This window comes from Miscanthus floridulus, chromosome 8 (genome assembly GCF_019320115.1).
Source record: "Miscanthus floridulus cultivar M001 chromosome 8, ASM1932011v1, whole genome shotgun sequence".
In the NCBI taxonomy this organism is placed as follows: domain Eukaryota; kingdom Viridiplantae; phylum Streptophyta; class Magnoliopsida; order Poales; family Poaceae; genus Miscanthus; species Miscanthus floridulus.
The window spans coordinates 185,661,201-185,681,909 of record NC_089587.1 but is presented as its reverse complement, the minus strand read 5'-3'; the positions used below and the strand labels follow the sequence as shown (position 1 = coordinate 185,681,909).

General features: G+C 51.7%; 2 protein-coding genes across 2 annotated transcripts; both read right to left on the bottom strand.

Moving 5' to 3' along the window:
* Positions 1 to 2,116: 2,116 nt before the first annotated feature.
* Positions 2,117 to 2,902, bottom strand: LOC136470318 (uncharacterized). The gene is made up of 2 exons (XM_066468202.1): positions 2,687 to 2,902; positions 2,117 to 2,608 (listed from the first exon to the last, which is right to left on the bottom strand). The coding sequence occupies exons 1-2, from the start codon at positions 2,900 to 2,902 to the stop codon at positions 2,117 to 2,119; spliced, it is 708 nt and encodes a 235-aa protein (XP_066324299.1).
* Positions 2,903 to 14,542: 11,640 nt separating this feature from the next.
* Positions 14,543 to 18,738, bottom strand: LOC136477735 (UDP-xylose transporter 1-like). The gene is made up of 8 exons (XM_066475983.1): positions 18,530 to 18,738; positions 16,728 to 16,890; positions 16,377 to 16,561; positions 16,227 to 16,294; positions 15,786 to 15,918; positions 15,494 to 15,655; positions 15,057 to 15,329; positions 14,543 to 14,935 (listed from the first exon to the last, which is right to left on the bottom strand). The coding sequence occupies exons 2-8, from the start codon at positions 16,840 to 16,842 to the stop codon at positions 14,849 to 14,851; spliced, it is 1,023 nt and encodes a 340-aa protein (XP_066332080.1). The 5' UTR covers positions 16,843 to 16,890; positions 18,530 to 18,738; the 3' UTR covers positions 14,543 to 14,848.
* Positions 18,739 to 20,709: the final 1,971 nt, after the last annotated feature.

Genomic DNA, 20,709 nt, shown 5'->3' with positions numbered 1-20,709 from the left:
CGTTGCTGAGAACGTAAGTCTTGGCTCGCCAAGCGAGCCATCGAGCTTTGGTCCTGTCAGCGGGAAGCTGTCCTCGCATGAGGCAATCAAGGAATGGGACTCGCCAGTCCGTGTCCTGGTTGGCCTCAGGAGGTTCCGGGTTGACTTCCATGACCTCGGGCTCGACCGAATGAGTCTCAGCGGCGGAGGGGGCCTCGAGCCCTGCGGTGGGCTCGACCAGTGGGCCCTCTTCTGCTGCCGAGGCGTGGTCGATGGAAGGATTGTGGAGGTCTCTGGCGAAGACGTTCGGGGGGACCGGGGCCCGTGCCGACGTCATCTTTGCTAGTTCGTCCGCGGCCTCGTTGAATTTACGCGTGATGTGGTTGAGTTCGAGACCGTCAAACTTGTCCTTTAGGCGACGTACCAATTTGCAGTACGCCTCCATTTTGGGGTCGAGGCAGTTTGACTCCTTCATGACTTGATCAACGACGAGCTGCGAATCGCCCCGAACGTCGAGACGTCGTGCTCCAAGTTCGATGGCGATTTGTAGGCCGTTGATGAGAGCTTCGTACTCGGCTGCGTTGTTGGAGGCGGGGAAGTGGAGCCGAACCATGTAGCACATGTGTACCCCGAGGGGGGAGATGAAGAGCAGACCCACGCCTGCCCCAGTCTTCATCAGGGACCTGTCGAAGTACATGGTCCAGCAGTCCGTCTGAATTTGAGCAGGCAGCAGTTGGGTGTCGGTCCATTCAGCCACAAAATCGGCCAAGACCTGAGACTTGATCGCCTTCTGAGGCACGAAAGTCAAGGCTTCCCCCATGAGTTCGACAGCCCACTTGGCTATCCTGCCCGAGGCCTCCCGGTTATGGATTATCTCTCCCAAGGGAAAAGACGACACCACAGTTACCGGGTGGGACTCGAAGCAGTGACGTAGCTTGCGCCGAGCCAAGACCACAGCGTAGTTCGGTTTCTGGATGTGGGGGTAGCGCATTTTGGTCTCGAAAAGCACCTCGCTGATGAAGTAAATAGGTCGCTGGATGGTTAGAGCGTGCCCCTCCTCCTGCCTCTCCACTACCACGGCCACACTGACCACCTGGGTCATCGCGGCGACGTAGAGTAAGAGGGCCTCGTCCCTAGCTGGTGGTACCAGGACAGGAGGGTGGGTGAGCAGTGCTTTGAGCTTGGCGAGGGCTTCTTCGGCCTCGGGGGTCCAAGAAAAGCGTTCCGATTTCCTCAAGAGGCGGTACAGGGGCAAGCCTTTTTCGCCAAGGCGCGAGATGAAGCGGCTCAGAGCTGTAAGACATCCCATAACCCTCTGTACACCCTTGAGGTCTTGGATTGGCCCCATGTTGGTTACTGCTGAGACCTTCTCTGGATTGGCTTCAATGCCGTGTTCCGAGACTATGAATCCTAAGAGCATGCCTCGGGGGACTCCGAAGACACACTTCTCACGATTGAGCTTGATGCCCTTTTCTCTGAGGCACCCAAAGGCTATTTCCAAGTCGCTAACGAGATCACTGGCCCTCCTAGACTTGACCACGATGTCGTCTACGTAGGCCTCGACGGTCTACCCGATGTGCTCACCAAACACATGGGTCATGCACCGCTGGTATGTGGCCCCTGCGTTTCTGAGGCCAAACGGCATCGTCACGTAGCAGAACATGCCAAATGGTGTGATGAAAGAAGTCGCAAGCTGGTCGGACTCTTTCATCTTGATCTGATGGTAACCAGAGTACGCATCGAGGAAGGATAGGGTCTCACATCCCGCAGTGGAGTCAACGATTTGATCGATTCGAGGTAATGGGAAAGGGACTTTTGGACATGCTTTGTTCAGACCAGTGTAGTCTACACACATTCTCCATTTCCCATTTTTCTTTTTAACTAATATAGGATTAGCTAACCACTCTGGATGGGACACTTCTCTTATGAACCTAGCCACCAGGAGCTTCTGCACCTCCTCACCGATGGCTCTACGCTTTTCCTCGTCGAATCTACGCAGGCGCTGTTTCACCGGCCTAGAGCCGGCCCGGACGTCTAAGGTGTGCTCGGTGACCTCCCTCGGTATGCCCGGCATGTCCGAGGGGCTCCACACGAATATATCGGCATTCGCGTGAAGAAAGTAGACGAGCACGGCTTCCTATTTGATGTCGAGGGTGGCGTAGATCCTCAGCGCCCGGTCGTCAGGGCAGGTGGGGTCGACCGGTATGAGTTTGATGGCCTCTGCAGGCTCGAAAGTTCCGGCGTGACGCTTGGAGTCGGGCACCTCGCTACTGAGTTGGTCGAGGTTGATGATGAGGGTCTCGGCCTCTACGATAGCCTCGGCGTACTCGATGCACTCGACGTCGCAGTCGTATGCTTGCTCGTACGTCAACTCGATAGTGATGATGCCGTTGGGGCCCGGCATCTTGAGCTTGAGGTACGTGTAGTTGGGGACTGCCATGAACTTGGCATAGCACGGCCGCCCTAGAATGGCGTGGTATGTTCCCTTGAACCCAACCACCTCAAAGGTGAGCACCTCTTTGCGGAAGTTGGAGGGAGTACCGAAGCAGACGGGCAGGTCGATGCGCCTGAGGGGCCGCGTACGTCTTCCCGGCACGATGCCGTGGAAAGGCGCGGCATCACCATAGAGCTACGACTGGTCGAGCTCCAGGAGCTCCAGGGTGTTGGCGTATAGGATGTTGAGGTTGCTGCCCCCATCCATTAGTACCTTGGTGAGCCGGGTGTTACCGATGATGGGGTCGACGACAAGCGGGTATTGCCTGGGGTTTGGGACATAATCAGGATGGTTGTCCCGATCAAAGGTGATCGCCTCCCAAGACCAGTTAAGGTACCGAGGAGCGGCCACCTTTACCGAGAAGACCTCCCGGCGCTCTCTCTTTCGCTGGCATGCTGAGAGGCACGCTGAAGGCCCGCCGAAGATCATGAAGGCATTGTGCACCTCGGGGAACCCGTCGTCCTTGTCGTCGTCCCTGTCGTTGACACCCTTTCTCTTGGCGTCATTGTCAGGGAGCCCGAGCTTGGCGTAGTAGCATCAGAGCATGGTGCACTCCTCGAGGGCATGCTTCACCGAGAACTGGTGGTATGGGCAAGGTTTCTTAAGCATGTCGTCGAAGAGCCTGGGGCCCCTGGGGCCTCGGGGATTCTTGCGTTCGGCGGCCGTGACCAGGCCAGCCCCGAGGACCTCCTGGTTCCCCTGGCGGCCCTTTTTCTTCCTCTTGGGGAGGTGGGGAGCCGAGGCCGTGGGGGCCTTGTCCTTCCGCTTCCCCTTGGTGTCGCTGTCGGGGAAGATGGCCCCAACGGCCTCTTCACCCGAGGTGAAGTTGGTGGCGACATTGAGCAGTATGGCCACCGAGGTTGGCACGTTCCAGCCCAGCTCTTGGACCAGGTCTCGGCAGGTGGTACCAGAGAGGAAGGCTTGGACAATTTCTGAGTCGTCGACGCTTGGCAGCTCGATGCATTTCTTGGAAAAGCGTCGGATGAAGTCTCGGAGAGACTCGTCCGGCGCTTGGCGACAACTCTTGAGGTCCCAGGAGTTCCTAGGGCGTACATACGTGCCCTGAAAATTCCCGACGAAGACCCTGACCAAGTCACGCCAGTCATGGATCTGCGAGGGAGGGAGGTGTTCGAGCCAGGCTCGTGCCGAGTCTGACAGGAACAACAGGAGGTTGCGGATGATGAGCAGGTCATCGTTCGCGCCACCTAGCTGACAAGCTAGGCGATAATCGGCCAGCCAAAGTTCGGGATTGGTCTTGCCGCTGTATTTCGTGAGGTTGGCCGGTTGCCGAAACTGGGCCAGGAAGTGGGCGACACGGATAGCTCTGCTAAAGACTCGAGGGCCAGGTGGCTCAGGAGATGGACTGCGGTCCTCCTCGCTGTCGTAGCGGCCACCTCGGTGCACATGGTAGCCTCGAGCGGGCCCCTCGCTGTCATGGCGGCGTCGCCTGCCGATTACCTCGTGCTCGTCCTATGCCTCGTGTCGGTTGCCGAGGCGGTCGTGCAGCAAGGGGACCCTGTTGAGTGCTGGCGCCCGAGCGGGTTCAGGATGGACCGAGGCCTCCTTATCCTGCCGAGGCGGTGCCGTGAGAAGTTTTGAGGCGCCACCGCGCCGCCGAGAGGCGGAACTTTCGGTCTGCTGCACTACAGCGGTCTCGAGGAGATCCTGGAGCTCACCGCGGACCCATCGCCCCTCTGTGGTAGAGGGCTCGGGCATTGTTCAGACCAGCATTACTGCAGCCGCGACGTTCTGGCTAGCTCGATTGAAGATTGGGGGCTGCTCACCCCCGTCGTCATTGTTGATGCGGTGGTGAACATCGCATGCCCTCCGCCATCACCGCGACCTCGCTGCTCCTGCTTGAGAGTGTCTCGAAGCTGTTGCAGGAGGAGTCGGTCATGTTCGACCTTAGCCTAAAGCTCACGGAGCTGCTCTAGGTCTGGGCGTCGAAGTTGTGCGGGGTCGGGATTCTTGTTTCACGCTGCCGGCGGGACAACACGTGGGGGCGTGGCGTCGCCTGCTCCCTGGCAAGGCGGGGAACGGTTGCCTGTCCCCTCGTCCCCATTGCCTGTTCTTGGCATCCCGAGTCCTACGTGGAAGCACTCGCGAGTGGGGTCGTAAGCGCCTTCGTCGTCAGAGTCTGAATAGCCGAAGCAGTAGTCGTTCGCGGCTAGGAAGCGGCGCATGGACTTAGGGTCTCATAGTCCAGAGAAGTCTGCCCCGGCCCACGCCTCGTCCTCCTCCGAGGAGTCAGTGTGGGTGTGGACCGAAGTCGTGGTGTCGAAGTCGGGAGCGAAGCGTTGGTGGCGTCCTAAGGGCTCTGCGTGAGCAGAGGCGTAGGCGGAAGCGTAGGTGGCGGTGGCATTTCTCAACCCGAAGGGGTACGAGGATGGTGCCATCGCTAGGTTCTGCTCCACCAAAGTCGATCCCTCAGGACGCGGTAGGGAAGAGCTGGATGACGGGGCACCGCCGCATGCCGCTGGCATTTCGCCCATGTCCAGGCTCAGGCTAGTCAGATCCCCAACCAGGGACCCTGTGCCATCAGCCGAACATGGGGTGTCGGCAGGACGCGGTGCGCCACCGCGAGCTCGCGTGGCGTCAGAGTGGCCTTGCTCGCGTTGTGCCTGGCGAGCGCGACGAGAGCGGCCGCCCGGGCGCCATCTGCGCCTGCGTTGTGAGTGCGTGATGTCGACGTCGGTCGGAGGGGTTCAGGGCGTGAGGAGTACCATATTGTACTCACATCCTAGAGACATGAACTCTAGGCTCCCGAACCAGATTATCGCGCCGAGACGCAGTGGTCGTACGGGGTCTGCCATCCGGGATTTGTTGGGATGGTGAAGCTGACACGTAGAAAGCCCCTACCTGGCGCACCAACTGTCGGTGTTTCGAACCAGGGGGTCCTCAACCAACTAGTAACTTTGTACTGCGTGCCCCTAATCCCGGATGGTGATGCAAAGAGACACAAGGTTTATAACTTTGTGGCAGGTTGTAGCTAACTGCGCCGAGGCCTGATTTGCCGAGGCCTTGGAGGTGACCTGTGTAGCTAACCACGCCGAGGCCTGATTTGCCGAGGCCCTGGAGGGAGCAGTTGGGCCTATGCACTAATTCCAAGGCTACAGGGATTCAAGCTTAACTCCCCATGCCGCGTTGTCCTCGGAATAGTTAGGGTTAGGTAGCACAGCGTGGTATGGACATTAGTCGTGGGCACAGTGCTGCGCACAGTGGTCGGTAACTCCTGCCTTGTCTTGTTTTGGGCGGCATGGTGTCGATGTGACTTGCGTCTCGTCGGCCATTCCTCTCGTACCGAGCCGTCATCCGGACGACGTCGTGGGAGTGGTTGGTCGATGCGGAGGCGATGGGGTGGTTTGCTGAGCCCGCCTTGAGCGAAGTGGAGCGTCGGTAACTCATCCGAGGCCTTCTAGGCGGGGCCTCGGGTGAGTTGGAAGATTGGGTCTAATGTCCGAGGCCTCTTGGGCGAGGCCTCTTAATGAGGCGGAGAGTCAGTTATCCATCCGAGACCTTGGACGTGCCCCGTGTGCGACACGAGGGCCTCGGCGGTCAGCGTCGTACCCGGTTTAGGTGGAATAGTGCGGGACGTGTGTCCACAGGGCGCGGTAACCCTTGTACCGTCAGTAAGGGATGGTAAAAAGAAAGATTTGACCGCTGTCCCGTCGCTCCTGTTGCTATACCCTGCCGATCGTGGCTGACGTAGCGGGTGCTCGTAGGGGCATTAAATGGATGGGACAGCCTGCCAGAGGGACGGTCGAGGCGGAGGCGATGAGGACATGAGACGAGCCCGGCCTCGGGCGAGTCAGAGTGGGATCGGGACGTCCGAGACCCTGACCGGGGGCCTCGGGCGAGGCGGAGTTTTGGTCCGAGACCGGATTCGATCGAGCCGGCCTCGGACATCACCGTGGACTGTTTCCTTAGTTTGACTAGGGAGGCCTCATGGGGGTTTTACGAGTTTTTTTCGGTCTTTCGCTTAGGGTACCCCCTTTTTATGGTACCCGACAGTAGCCCCCGAGCCTCTGAGAGAGTGTGTACGCTCTCTCAGAGGTTTGAGACTCGGCTTGCGGCGGGTTTTGTCGAGATTTGCGTTTCGTACTCGAGGCCTCAGTGGGTGCGCGCGAGCGCACCCGCCGGGTGTAGCCCCTGAGGCCCTGGAGGAGTGGATTTGACTCCTCCAGGGGCTTTTCTTACGTCGTGCGAAGGATTTCTACTGTGCTCGCCGAGCCCATGAATGCGAGCTCGGGTCGCTGAGCCTTGGTTTAGTTACAGGAAGAACCCCCGAGCCTCTGCCCGGAGCAAGAGGACGACCAGGAGTTTCCCTGTCTTTTTTGCATCACCCTCACGCATCCGTTTTGTTCGGAAGGAGGGGTGGAGGGTGCCATGCTACCCTCGGTGGGCGCGAGCAGTGACACCTCCGGCGAGCTGTTATTGGGTAAGTCCGAGTGGAGGCCCGAACCCCGTTCGTTAGGGGTCGGCGTTGCAGGAAGAGCCCTTTAGCCTCTGCACGGAGAGAGGGCCGTCGGGTGCTCTCCTGGCTTTTTATACGACCCTCGCGTGTGAGGATTTGTTTGTCGTGCCCCCTCGTGTGCGAGCCTGGGTCACGGGGGTTTAGCATATCTGCAGGAAGAGCCCCCTAGCCTCTGCACGGAGCAGGAGGGCCGTCAGGGGCTCCCCTGGCTTTTTTATACGACCCTCGCGCTTCCTTTTCGTTCGGAAGGAGGGGTTTGTTTGCCGAGCCCCCTCGAGTGCGAGGCTGGGTCGCTGGGTCTCGGCAAAGTTGCAGGAAGAGCCCCTTAGCCTCTGCGAGAGGTCCGTCAGGGGTTCCCCTGGCTTTTTTGTACGACCCTCGCGCTTCCTTTTCGTTCGGAAGGAGGGGTGGAATATGCCAGGCTACCCTCGATGGGCGCGAGCGTTGACATTTCCGGTGAGCTGTTATCGGGTAAGTCCGAGTGGAGGCCCGAGCCCCGTTCGTTAGGGGTCGGCTAGCGGTCCATGGACGCGCTCCAAGAGTACCAGAGGGCTTCTCTAGTGGGTGCCGGGGCCGTTCGCTGGGCCCCGGTGGCTCGGTGCCTCCCTACGGTGGGATCCCATTCGGAGACTTCCCTACCGGTCTCGGATGCGACTTTGGGCGTCCCAAGCGTTTCGCTTGCTTGGGCCTCGGCCCCGTACGGGCTCACCCGCGGTCGCCCCTGACTCTGTTGCCCTGGGGCGGCTGTCGAAACCCTTAGGGGCCCAGCCTTCGAACCCCTGGACCGTAATGGGCTCGGTGCCCGGTTCCTTCATCTGAAAGGAATAGGGTGGGGGGATATCTCCCCCATCGGTTCGGCAACGGCCAGCGCGCCTTTTGAGGCGACTTCCTCGGGGAGGTGGAACGACGCCTGCCGCTGCAGCGGTCGGACGTGACGTGGCGCTCAGGCTCTCAGCCAGAGCTTGCCGGCGCTGTGCGGCAAGTTGCACTGCCACCTCCTCCTTGTTGGAGTCACCATCGAAAGCATTGTTGTCGGAGTCAAGCGAGACGAGCTTGTGGCCACGGCGAGGAGGAAGAGCGGCAACGAGCGCGTACCGCCACGGGTGCTCGTCGCGCTCTCCGGCATGGCGCGCTCGGCGCCACCCCGCTAGCGTGCAGGCCGCCGTGGGTGCTCATCGCGCTCTCGTGCGCTGGGCAGCAGCCAGCCAGCCTGCCCAGGCCAGGCGGCGGCGGCGGCAGCAGCAGCCAGGCAGCCCATGCACAAGGGCAATACGGTCCTCCCATGACAAAATACATGTATTTGAAATGAGAAAAGTGATTAAAAGGACCAAATGTCATCTAAAACAAAGTGTCAACGTTTCAAGTGTCGTTTTAGCGAAGTCGACGATTGGAGTCCTATAATAACGAAGCCCATTATTTCGCGTCCTATAATAACAATTTTCTCCACAAAACTATTCTCAGCGTACCACGCTTCTTGACAGATCGATCGAACTTTCGTGCACTTCATATCCAGAGCTGTAGAATTCTATCGAAGTGAACGACAGCAGCTGAATCAATCCTTCACCAACTTTCTGGCAAGAAACATGGGAAAGAACAACACAGCGACCTCAGGGCTATGTGGAGAGGATAGGCTGAGTGCCCCTTTGGAACACCAGATTTTTCAGAGGAATCACGTAGGATTTTATAGAAATCAGTTTAATACTTCAATTTTACATGAAAAACGCAGGATTCAGGAAACTTTTCGCATTGCAAAGGAGGCCTGAGATTGTGAGGCGTAGAGCGTGGCGGAAAAAAGGAGTGACGTTAGAACCCAAGTGTTTTGATGATATAAATGCCTTTGTAACACTAACTGAATTCTGCATTATTATTGAGTAATACAATAAAATTCTATTCAGGTTCTTTTTTCCCAACATATGGAGATCATATTGCTACTTTTTTTTTCTTTTTTTTCTCGAATAGCTTTTTTTCTTAATCTATTGCATTAAGAAAAAAAAACAAATTGCTACTTTTTCTTAATTTACTACGGTTGATTTTCTATCTATTAGTTATATTAGGTATATACTCTTTGATTTAATAATCCTAAACCGTTAGATCATCATAAATCTAATGGTATAGATTTTTTTTATTAATGTGAAAAGTTTTAAACAGCGTGATGGCTTCCTTTTAACATTAATGTAACGGTAAGCCTAGCGCCCGAATGTCCGGCACTAGGTCTACGTCCGGACGCGGCTCCCGTTCGACGCACCCGCCGCACACCCTCATGTAGGCTGCACCCGTGCAATAGGAGAGCGCCCGTCCGCCGCGCCCACGTCACCACGCGCCTGCACCCCTGCTCCCAAACCGTGACGCACGGAGCACACTCCGCCCAGCGCCCATCCCACTCCGAAGCCAGCGTCCGTCCGTACGGAGCTCCCTCGCTTGCGCCCGACGCACGCAGCTCCCTCGTCCCGCGCCCATCACCCATCCCTCATTCGTATGGATGCCCTGCCGGCTTCGGGAGAGACGATGCAGCAGAAGGTGGGAGGAGGAGAGATACAACACTGTAACACCCTAGGTGTTACGAACTTAATAAAACCTTGATCATGATCATCATGCATAAGCATTGTGGCATAAATGCATTCCATGTTTCATTTATAGCAAATATATGTTGCATATATGATGTTTCGTATGTTGCATGAAATGTTAACAATGTTAATGTTTAAGGTTCTTTGTGAATTTATATATGTGAAGTTGCTTAAACAAATAAATTTTTGCTAAAATAAACTTTTTAGTACAAAGTGAGTGCTTTCATGTAGAATCAAAATATGATGGTGTTTCTAAATTAAATATGTTGTAATTGGACTCCAAAGATTGAATTTAATGTTGTTTTTCCCTCCCTTAGCATTTTTTGCTAACTCATGGAAATCGGTGCTAAAATCAAACTTTGGTGAATTAATAAATGAATTTTCATAAATAAAAGTTGTCCAAGTGTTGTTCCATTGTTTGGTATGATGTTTGTGCTTTGATAATGAGTGATTGGTTATGATATTTGATCAGTAATTAGTTGTTAATAAATTGCTCAAAGGTTACTAAGCAGAACTGTTTTTCAAACCCTAACTGAAGATCAGTGGTTCAGTTTCGAGGTACCCATGTTCTTCACCCTAGATCTCTCTAACCAGCTAGAATAAGAAGAGGATTCTTTAAGCAATGTTGGAGAGGACATCAAGATGAATAACTTTCGTTTTTGGAGCTGATGAAATTTCTACATGAAATCATGAGAAAAAGGAAGAACCTGTCAGACATGAACAGTACCCCCGTGCCGTCCCTCTCTTTTCTCCCTCTCTCTCTCTCTCTGTTCACCGGTGTCCGCCGTGGCCACCGTGGCGTTTCTCGCCTGTGAATGCGCGGCTGTCTACGTGGCCGAGCTCATGAAGGTGCTACCAACGTCGTGACGTCGCCCTCGCCTTTAAATACCCCACGCCGACAGCCGTCTTGCTCTTTTTCTCTTTCAGCGCCGCCGCTGTGCACCTCAGTTCGCCAGCAAAATTCACCGCCCTCACTTCACCTCCGCCCACTCCATCTCGAAGCTAGCTTCGCCTCATTTGTGTGCTTCGCCTGAGCCCTCTCGAGCCGCCTCTTTCCGCCGGAGTTGGCCAGAGGCCATCATCTTCCTCGTGGCCATCCACCATCACCGTCGTGACCACCTTACCGTGGCCAGACCGCTCGGGTGGGTCTCTCGCCCATCTCTCTTTTGCTCTAGTTTTTACTTGATGCCGTGGTGGTGATCGGCTTATCCTTTTTATCGCTACCGTGCAGGACGCGCCGGAACGCCGCCGTCTTCTCTAGTTCACGCCACTGGATCCACCCTTAATGCCGGCAACGCACCTCCGTTCCGTCTCCGCTTCAACCAAGTAGTTGAGCGTGATCGCGGTGAGCTCCTATTGCTAACTCGAGTCCTATCTAGGTCGCTACTGCAGCGTCGTCGCCGCGTCGCCGCTACGCCACCGCGCTCTACACCGTCGCGCCGCCATGGCCGATGTGGAGCTCAAACCTAAACCTAATCCGTTCCACGCATAGCGTAGATAGGTGCTCGGGTTTGTGGGGAACGCGTAGGTGTCCTCACCATCGCTGGAGGGCTCACCGCCGGCGAGCTACGCGACCGACCCACCGGCGTACCCGTGGTCAAGGCAGGAAGGGTCGGGTTCAACCACCGGCCCCGCCTGTCAGTCACTGGGGTAGCTTGGGGTTGGGTAATAAATGTTTTAACCGATTTTCTCTTTTTCAGAAAATGATAAAAAGTGCAGTATCTTATTTAATTCATAACTAATTATTGGAGCATGCTAAATTCATGAAATTTTCTGTGTAGCCTTGTTATGATGTGATATACCTAGGAAAAATATTAGTTGAGTATTTGCAGTAGTTTTGATGTGCTTAAAAATTTGCTCTTTTAATTAATAAATGCACATTCCATGATTTTTATAGGCTAAAATAATTATTCTTTAATCATGAAAATTTTTGTGTATGCTTTACATGCTAATAGCTACCTTTAAAAAAAGTTTGGTACTGTTTTGGTAATTCTAACTTGGTAAATTAATTTAGGTGTGTTTAAATGCCTTTTCTTTATTTAATAAATGCTAAAATGATTTAGATAAATCCTTAAATGACTTGGGTGAGTTTTATACTTTGATTGTGGATCTTGGAACACCCAAACACCTATTGTTCCTTGGCAATGGAGTTACTTGCTTGATATGTTTTGAATCAACTTGTTATATAAATAAATAAAATGGTTTACTCATAATTAGTAGTAGATCCATGTAAGGCATATAATAATCCTTGCTTATCCTCTTGGTTGCAATTTGTGTAATGTTTAGTTAAATACCCTGCCATGCTTGACTAGTATAATGTGATAAGTGTTGCTTTCTTGGTAACCACATGATTGACTGGTTAATCAAATAATTAAAATGCTTTGTGAAGCATAACCCTAATTGTACCGCGAAGGAAAGTTGTATTCAACTTTCTTAGATTAGTTTAAGTTCGGTTATGCACTTATGTATCTCTCATCATGCATCATGTTTAGCACTTCATCATGTTAAGCATGTATCCTTTATTCACGTGTAGTGACCGAAAGCGAGGAAGTAACCGTTGATCAAACCCTAGAAGAAGAGCATCCACCAGTGGAGGTTGGGTTTGACATCTGTGGCTCATCGGGAGAACCTAACACCTCTACTAACCAAGGCAAGCCCCGAAGCATAAACTCATTCCTTGTGTTTTATAAACGTTAATCACTTAAGTCTTATGCATGTTGTATTAAGTAAGATTAGGAGTTGATTGAATACTAATTGCTGCATGACTACCTTGGTATTTCAATACTATTCCTTGTCACCCTGGTAGTTATCATAGGTTAGTATGCTTAGCCATGCTTAGTTGATAAGAGTCGAGTTGTGATTTCATCATTCGCAATGGTTCTATACTCATGGATGTCTTGAGGTTAATAATGAATTTGAATAACTTGAGACCGGACGGGACCTAGAAATTGTCTTTGGTGGTTAAGCCGACAGGGTTGCCTGGTCGTGTCTATTCAGTCTGTGTCAATTGAGGACCGTTCGTTGTAGACCTGTCGTGTTCGAGACCTTGCAGTACTGGCTACATACTCCGGTAAGCCTAATATCTCAGCTATTTCATTATGGGAAAGGACAACCGCGCACTGGGAGTGAAGAGATGGCGAGAGTAGTGTGTACCCACCCTACTGAAATAGGGTAGGGCGGTGGAGTACTGTGCTCTCGGGTGGCGCGAACCCGTTCTGGTTTTGGAGGATCCGAGTGAAGGTTGATATATGTAGGTCTGGAACCTACATATGTCGTGTGGTATGGAAACTCCAGCTAGGCCAAATCGATTCAAATCGCCGCGCTTCTCGGAGAAGACTCAATCCCCCGATCAACATCATAGTTAATCAATGGAACATGGTTACTTGTGGATAAGAGATGAACATGAGAAGAGATGAGATGATTAATGAAGTGATTGATGTAGAACATGTGCAAATTGGATACTGATAATAACTTAATACACGGCTAAAACATTGAAAGTAAGGATCCACTCATAGTAAGCTTTTTCGCAAAAGTTACTTCTTGCTTCAATCTTTCCTTTAAGCCAACATGCCCTTGGAGTCTTTTCTTTTGGTCGGGTAAGACTTGTTTAGTACCCTCATGTACTTAGGGTTTGTTAACCCCTGTTGCAGGTTCTGACTTGTGCTGCTAATCAAGGTCATGTCGGTGAGCTCGACATGATCTAGTCGTCTCTTCTATCTTAGGTACTTCACTTAAGTTACTTCCGTAGTTCTACTCAACTTTTGGAACTCAAGTGTTACTCAAAGGTACATAACATGTTTTGTAATCTAATGTTGTAAATCTTCCGCAACTCCGATGTATGAAATTTTTGTATCAATGTTGTAATGTTGTGGTAACTCCATTATTGATCATGTATGAGTTATAAAATATGGATGATTTGGGGTTCCCCGAGGACACCCGACAGAGTATCGGATTATCTGGCTTTCGTGTACTGCAGTCAGAGGTCTTTAGAACAATGATGGGTACACGTGGGCCAGCATAATTTGGGTGGTTCTGCCACAAACACCCAATCTACTATTGAAACATCCAAATACAACGGCTGTAACATACATCTGAAGGCAGTTGAAACACTTGAAACATGCTTATGAAACACACTTGAAAACTATTGCAACCATATGTAACATCCGAATAAAACACATGCAACATATGTCTGGAACATATGCAACATCCAGATAAACACAAATGCAACATGCGTCCGGAAAACACAGATGAAATATTGGGAACAAAAGCTTGCAACATACGTGTACAACCATTGCAACATACGCAACATCTCGATCTACTTTTACAACATCCGCATGAAATAATTGCAACGTACATATGAAATATCTGAAACATTTGAAACAAATGCTTACAACATGCACTTTCAAGCGCAACATCTGCTCAGACGAATGGCCAATACGACTCCACCGCCCGCCGGCTGTGATCCATAGCTGTTGCCCTGATAGGAGGAGAATCGAACCCACCACGACCGCGGCTAGATCGGAGGGCGGGATCTGGGATGGGGAGCGGGTGGAAGGCATCGACTGGGGCAACACCGCGCGCCCGTGCCGGAGCTGTGCATCCCGTGACGGAGCAGGGCCGCGCGCCCACGCCGGATCTGCGCCCGCTCCGGGGCCGCCACCGGGGTCACGCACGTCTCCACACCAGAGTTGAGGCCGGGGGTGGCCGGCCGGACAAGAGAAAGGGGGTCGCCGGGGGTAGCCACGTGGATCAGAGCTCTTGCTCGCGCCGGGGACGCCGCCACGCCGGAGCAGGAGGAGGGAGAGGGAGTCAGCGAGGCGCGTGGCTCGTGCGACGCACGTGGGGGCGGGGCGCGGGTGTGCGGCTCGGCAGAGGAGCGTTGCGGCGTGGGTGCGGCGGGTGCGGAGATGCCGCGGTGGGGGAAGGGGCGCGGGAGGAATGAGCGGGTGCAGAAATGAGCGGACGGAGGCGTCGTCCGTCCCGGACGTCTAGTATGTATCATTATCGTTAAGGTAAAGATATATACTTAGCTATTGCTAGTACATAGTGGTAAACGTTTAGCAAAATTCCTCGCAGAAGAGAAAGAAGTTAACTAGCCTGGTGGGGACACTCCCAATCCGCTGAGTCGTGCGGACTAAACAGAGTAACAATTTAAGAGCTGCTGCATCAAATTGTACACCGTGCTAAACACCCCCACTGCCATAAAAAAAACGGTACTGCTACATACAGCATTGTAAGAAACGAAAGGAATGTCTTCTTCCCTGACCTTCTGAGATTCAGAACAGTGCGTAGTGACACTAGAGCTGGGCTAATTAAGCTATAAGCAACGGGAACATCTTAGCAGTCGTGAGCTACCCCGTTGGCCTTTTTGGTGTCGCTGTTGTCCTTGGTCGCCACCAGCGGCTCCGTCTCCTTGTCAGGCATCTGCAGTAACCACGAACATGATCAGACCGGCCCATGAATGGCTGAACTCAGCTCTACCAAACCTCAGCAATCCACCTCCAGCAAAGTATGTGATAACCTGATCGATGACAACCGTACGTACCTGTGACACCGGGAGGGCGTCGCCTGCGGACTTCTTCTTGCCCTCACGCACCGAGAAGACGGAGTAGAGCGCCATCCCGAAGATGGCGACGAGGATGCCCAGGATGTTCCGCGCGGTGAAGGGATCGTGCAGCAGCGTGTAGCCGAACGACAGGACCAGGCACGTCTTGAGGTGGCCCAGCACCTGGTACGTTACCGGAGACGTCGTCCCGATCACCAGGAACGTGCTGAAGTTCACCGACACCGCGATCAGGCATGACAGGATGATGAAGCCCTGCAACACAGCTCATGCAATGTGCACCCTTAGCTTGTCATCATTCGGCATGTTGTCACCCACCCAAAGCTGAGCTATACTTGGTATGGTAGTGATCTTTCTCTGAGACTGGCAAAAATATGTCTGTACTGCAACCGTTGCACAGAATATGTGACGGAGCTTACCACAACTGGGAAAGTGTATACGTGGGCGAAGACGCTGCGGCCGGTGAGGAGGTGATCCACGAAGGGGCCAGTGGCGAACAGAATGGCTGCCTGGTAAGGCGCCGATTGGTAGAGAAGCTGCGTTGATGAGACCTTCAGCTTCCTCTGTATCGTATTTGTGAGCTTCACTCAACAGGTTAAGGATACACCATAGCAACCATGGATTATGTTGACAATTAGTGCACATGGCGATGGTAGGCATGCAAAATGTGCACCCTGAATGATGAACAGAAATATTTCAAATGTAGGATACAATTTGGCCAACGCAAGTCGTGGCGATGGCGAGGCCAGAAAGAGTAGACCCGAGGCAGTTTAACTTAAGGTCGGTAACTGAAGCAATGCCAACTCCAAGTAGCAAGACCAGCAGAGAAAACTTGATTGTCTCACTGCATATTGCAAGTCATATTATATATCATAATGAAACAAAATGATATTGTCTGGGACCAGTAAAAAATAAACGAAATTAAGCATACTTTTAATTTATCCACTGCTGACTGCTCTAGTCAGGATAGTTTTAGATAAAAAAATCTAATCACCCTAATGCAAAAATAAAAAAGGGGGCACGAAACCTTTTCTGTACACTGTAGAATGTTTTATTGCCCAGTGCCAAATTTTATCACTGTTTTGGTTTGAGCAGAATACAATCAGAACATCTAGTAGACAGGCAGCACCACTTATGATTTCTCTAACTAACCTGAATCTTTTCTTGAGGAATATAGTCTCCAATAGCACTGTGAAGGGTATTATGGCCAACTTTGTCATCTGCAGAACATACTGAATTTGAGCATGTGCTGCTTTCATTTTCAATCAAGGAAAAAATTAACCGAATGAGAAGAGGACTGACCTGGTAGAATCCAATGGAATTGAATCCTAAGCTAAGGTTCAGAAGGCCAATCGAGGTTCCATTCAGCAACCCAAACAAAACTACCGTCTGTCCATCAATCGCCTTGGGCTCGAAAAAGCGCAAACGCTGCGCAACGTGAAGGGTGCAGAAGGTCACCATCAGGTGCCAGCTTGTCAAAGTTGTAGCTGCATTGATCATAAACACATTACATATGGTTATTTTCCGGCAAGTACTGAACTGAACGCATGTAACTCTGCAGTGTGCGCTGTGGTTCCTAAATAGGCTGAAAGCCCTTGATTTGTTCATCAGGTTCCATTTATACTTGTGGGATGCAGAGCTAGGGGTACTTACCAAATGGAAAGCCTAGAGTGCTGATGAGGGCTTTGTTGCAGATGACAATGGCAACCGATGAGGCGACGGAGAGCGTAAGAGACCCAATCACACCGAGCTGGAAACCGGCAGTCATCCTGGCCAGCTGCTGTGTATGCTGCCCTTCGGATACGCACTTCTGAATCTGCTACATGAACCGCATATATAAAGGTATCAGTATTCAGTGCAAGGAACCGACTAATAAAGAATATAAATTATATATATGCGGCACGTGTACTATGGCCAACATGTAAAAGCTACGCACAGTCGTAACTTGTGGTCTTGTGGATTCAATCTAGGTGATTTACACGGTGCACGGTGGAGTACACTGAAAACCTGAAACTGGGGCAGAGGACAGAAAAACGAGCTCCTACTCCCACTGGAATGCCTGAATCGGGCGGCCTTATCCCTTATGGATCAGCGTCAGTAACAGTGTTCCAGTTGCAGGGCCAGGAATAAGAAAAGGGTGGCGTTGAACAGGTAAGACAAAGATGTCGTCGGCCGTGACATCCCAAACAAGCTACTGGCAAATGGCTGGCCAGCCGCTAGCGCGCGTGATGAGACCATGGCCCAATGTCCGCCGAATGATTCCACTAGGACGCTGCCGTGGGATGCTTCCACGACTCTACTCCCTCCCCGTTCTGTCGTCCAATCACGCTGACGAAGTTCATGAGCAGAAAAAGTTCATATGAGTCATGGCAGCGACTCACTCCCCGGATCATTTTTTGTCGTGCAACCGAGCTGCTGATAGTTCCTGACCTGAGTTCATCATACGCTTGCAGAGCTGCAGTTGACGACACCGTGCTCGCATGGAGACGAAGCAGCGCAGCGCAGAGACATGGCGTGCGAGTGCGACGAGCGTGCCGAGACCAAATGGAAATCCGGGGGTGCCTGCTGTTCCGCGTCCGGCACAGCCGCACGCGATCGATAACGCGTATGCAGTGCACCGAAGCCTCTGTGATAAGTGGTGGTGTCCAGCTAAAACTACAGGACGTCAGGACAAGGACCTAGCTGGACGAATGGCCCGGACCTTTTGGCAGATCACAGATGGACTAGGTCCAGCGAGCTTGTACGAGCGTGGGCGAGTGTTTCTACGAGAATACGACTTGGAAACCATGGCATTGGCATCCAAGCGCACAACTGCATATCTCTACTTTGAATAAATATCGTACGGCCGGCGCTGTTATGAAGTAGCACGATGGATATCAGCTGCATGAATGAAACAAGGTGGTTCGCTCTGGCCCGAGGTGGTACAATGATCGAATGGGATCCTAGTTGTTACGAAATGATTGATCACGTTTGCACGGATATATACTAGTATTTAATAAAATAATGGCTAAATACTGAATGGAGTTTTTGGTTTAAACTCACATAGCTTAAACAGATGAACAGAAGAGGGGGGGGGGGGGGGGGGGGGGGGGGGACTCGTTCTGTTTTGTTTCTAAAAAAAATAAACTCAATATTGAAAGGTGAAACGGAGCGCGTAGAATACTAGAATCTACCACTTACGCTGGTTTCATAACCTGACGACTTGGTCCATTGATTACTTGCAGCAAAATACACGCGAACCAAGGAATTCATCAAACATGTTAGAGCAGTGTAGCGGAGTTCAATCTTTGCCGCCCCTCTAAAGTTTCTACTAGGGAGTATGCTATTCACATGATTGGTCTACTAATCTCGAAGATTGTTGTAATAAGCACAGGAAAACCATGGGACGAGAATGTTCAAAACTCAAGAACAACCTGATGAGACACAGGAATTCAACAAGTAAGAATAGTACTCACTTGAAACTGATCTTTCAAATCAACAGGGGCTACCTCTCCTCCTCCTCCCTCTTCTCTGCAGCTAGCAGTCCTCCTGCTAGTAGCTCCTCGTACACGCGTATGTGCGCGCGAGAAGGGAGGGGCGTTGGTGTGGTGTGGCCTCTAATGGCGCTGGTTCCGTGCCGCAGCGCCTCGGGGGAGAGGAAGAAGAGAGGCAGAGGCATTTTTATGTCCGGCACCAGTGGGCCGGGGCCCGGGGGAGGGGAGGTGTTGGTGGCGCGCAGAGGCGCATGTGTAATGTGTTGGTGGGCAGTCTGCTCCCTGCTTTGACGCCGGTGCCTGACCCTGACGCTCGCTCGCTTCCTGCTGTTGCTGGGCTGCTGCTAGCTAGACAGAAATCAGCGAGCGTTAGAGGAAGGCAACAGCTCCCTCCCGGTCCCGGCCCCGGACATGGTCGCCTGATCGCGAGTCCACATCACCGACATGGAAAGAGATGGTAACCGAACCAGGTATAAGTAAAAATTCTCAAGACTGGTGTTGCCGGTGTATGCTATTGCTGCCTGAGTCAACATCACCGATCGATCGAGGCTTGTTCCTGACCTGTAGCATGTAATTTATTAATTTCAATGCTTATAAACGCATCTAATCTAAAAACTAATAACGATGCATCGATGCCAAACTCTGTGGATCTGTAGTCTACACTGAAGATCTAGTTGCACATAGTTTACAGCATACATACCGATAGTGCCAAAACATGGATACCGGCCCAATGCTCGGCTGGAGCATGCATTCTGCCAACGTCCAAAGGGATCTTTCACGCAATTCCCTCGCCAGAGAAAGATCTTCGCTGAGGTCCATTATTGTCCAGTGCAGCACTTTGCAACTAATCAAAATTTGTGTACTGCTACTAGTAGTACTAATCAATGTCTTGCTATTACGACTAAGTAAGCGTTCGGTGTCGCCACCGATTAATCACCCTACAATATTCCAGCTTTAATAAAGTCCGTGTGAAGAAGACGTTTGATCTTCATTGACGTGGCAACAGAACTTTGTAGTACTACATACACTAATCAATCGGCCTGTTCGCTGGTTGGTTTCTGAGCTGGTTTGGGCTGTCTAGTGCTGATTTATTGTGAGAGGAAAACACTGTTGGCTAGCTGGTTTGGGCTGACTGAAACCAACAAGCGAACAGGCTGAATGTCTTTCAAAGTGTTTAATCATTTTTCATATAGCGTGAACAATAAATGGATAAAAAACTTCCTTAAAAAAGATGGTCAATTAACTTTATGATGATTAGTTGACTATAGACAGTAACAAAAAAGCCTGAATTTTCTCAATTCGGATATTCTCTTAGGCTACCTTCCGGCAGTAGGCAAGAAGAAAATTACAGGTCGTCTCTCTCTCTCTCTCTCTCTCTACTTTGAACAGGTGAATTGAAATGCAGCATGCTGTTGCAGTGTAGATATCAGAAGAGAATCGCCTACAGATGCACCTCTGTATTACGCTGGCTTCTCTTTTGTTAAGATCATACATTATGTTTGTTACCTCAGATTTCTTGGACTGACAAAACTGATGACCCATGCAAATTCGGCTGTAGTGGATTCGGGCACTGCTGAAAGCATGAAACCATGCATAGACCCCCTGCACCGACTAAAATACAAATAACCAGCTCAAGTGCGGCATCGATCTCCAAAGCAGATTCTCCGACCTAACAAAGGCACTAATCGAATAGAATTAAGCCAAATGGGGAACATCACATCAAAGCTGTTAGCATTCACCAATCCCATAATTGGCAAGGAAGGAAGGAAAACAACATACCTTCTTCCTCTTGTCACTTGGGACGCAAGGTTGGATGGAGGGGGGAGTCAGGTGGTTGCAGCAGTAAAGCAAGCGTCGGCCTTCCCGTGAATGCAAGCAAAGGCAACAACCCATGCGCAGCCGTGGAGCGGAGCGGAGCAGCTCCACTATTCTGGTGGCCGTTGGGTGAGACCTCACACCAGTCAGTTCAGTTCAGTTCAGACAGTCGTGCCTCTGAATCTCTGGCCTGTCCCCGGATGGCCGGATGGAGGGGAAAAGAGGGCCTCTTATCATAAGCCGGCCGGCCGGGTGCTGAATCAAATCAGGACATCAAATCACGAATTCAGTATGGCGAATTATCGCTCCCCATGATATTCTATTTGACGAACATGCGTGGAATAATT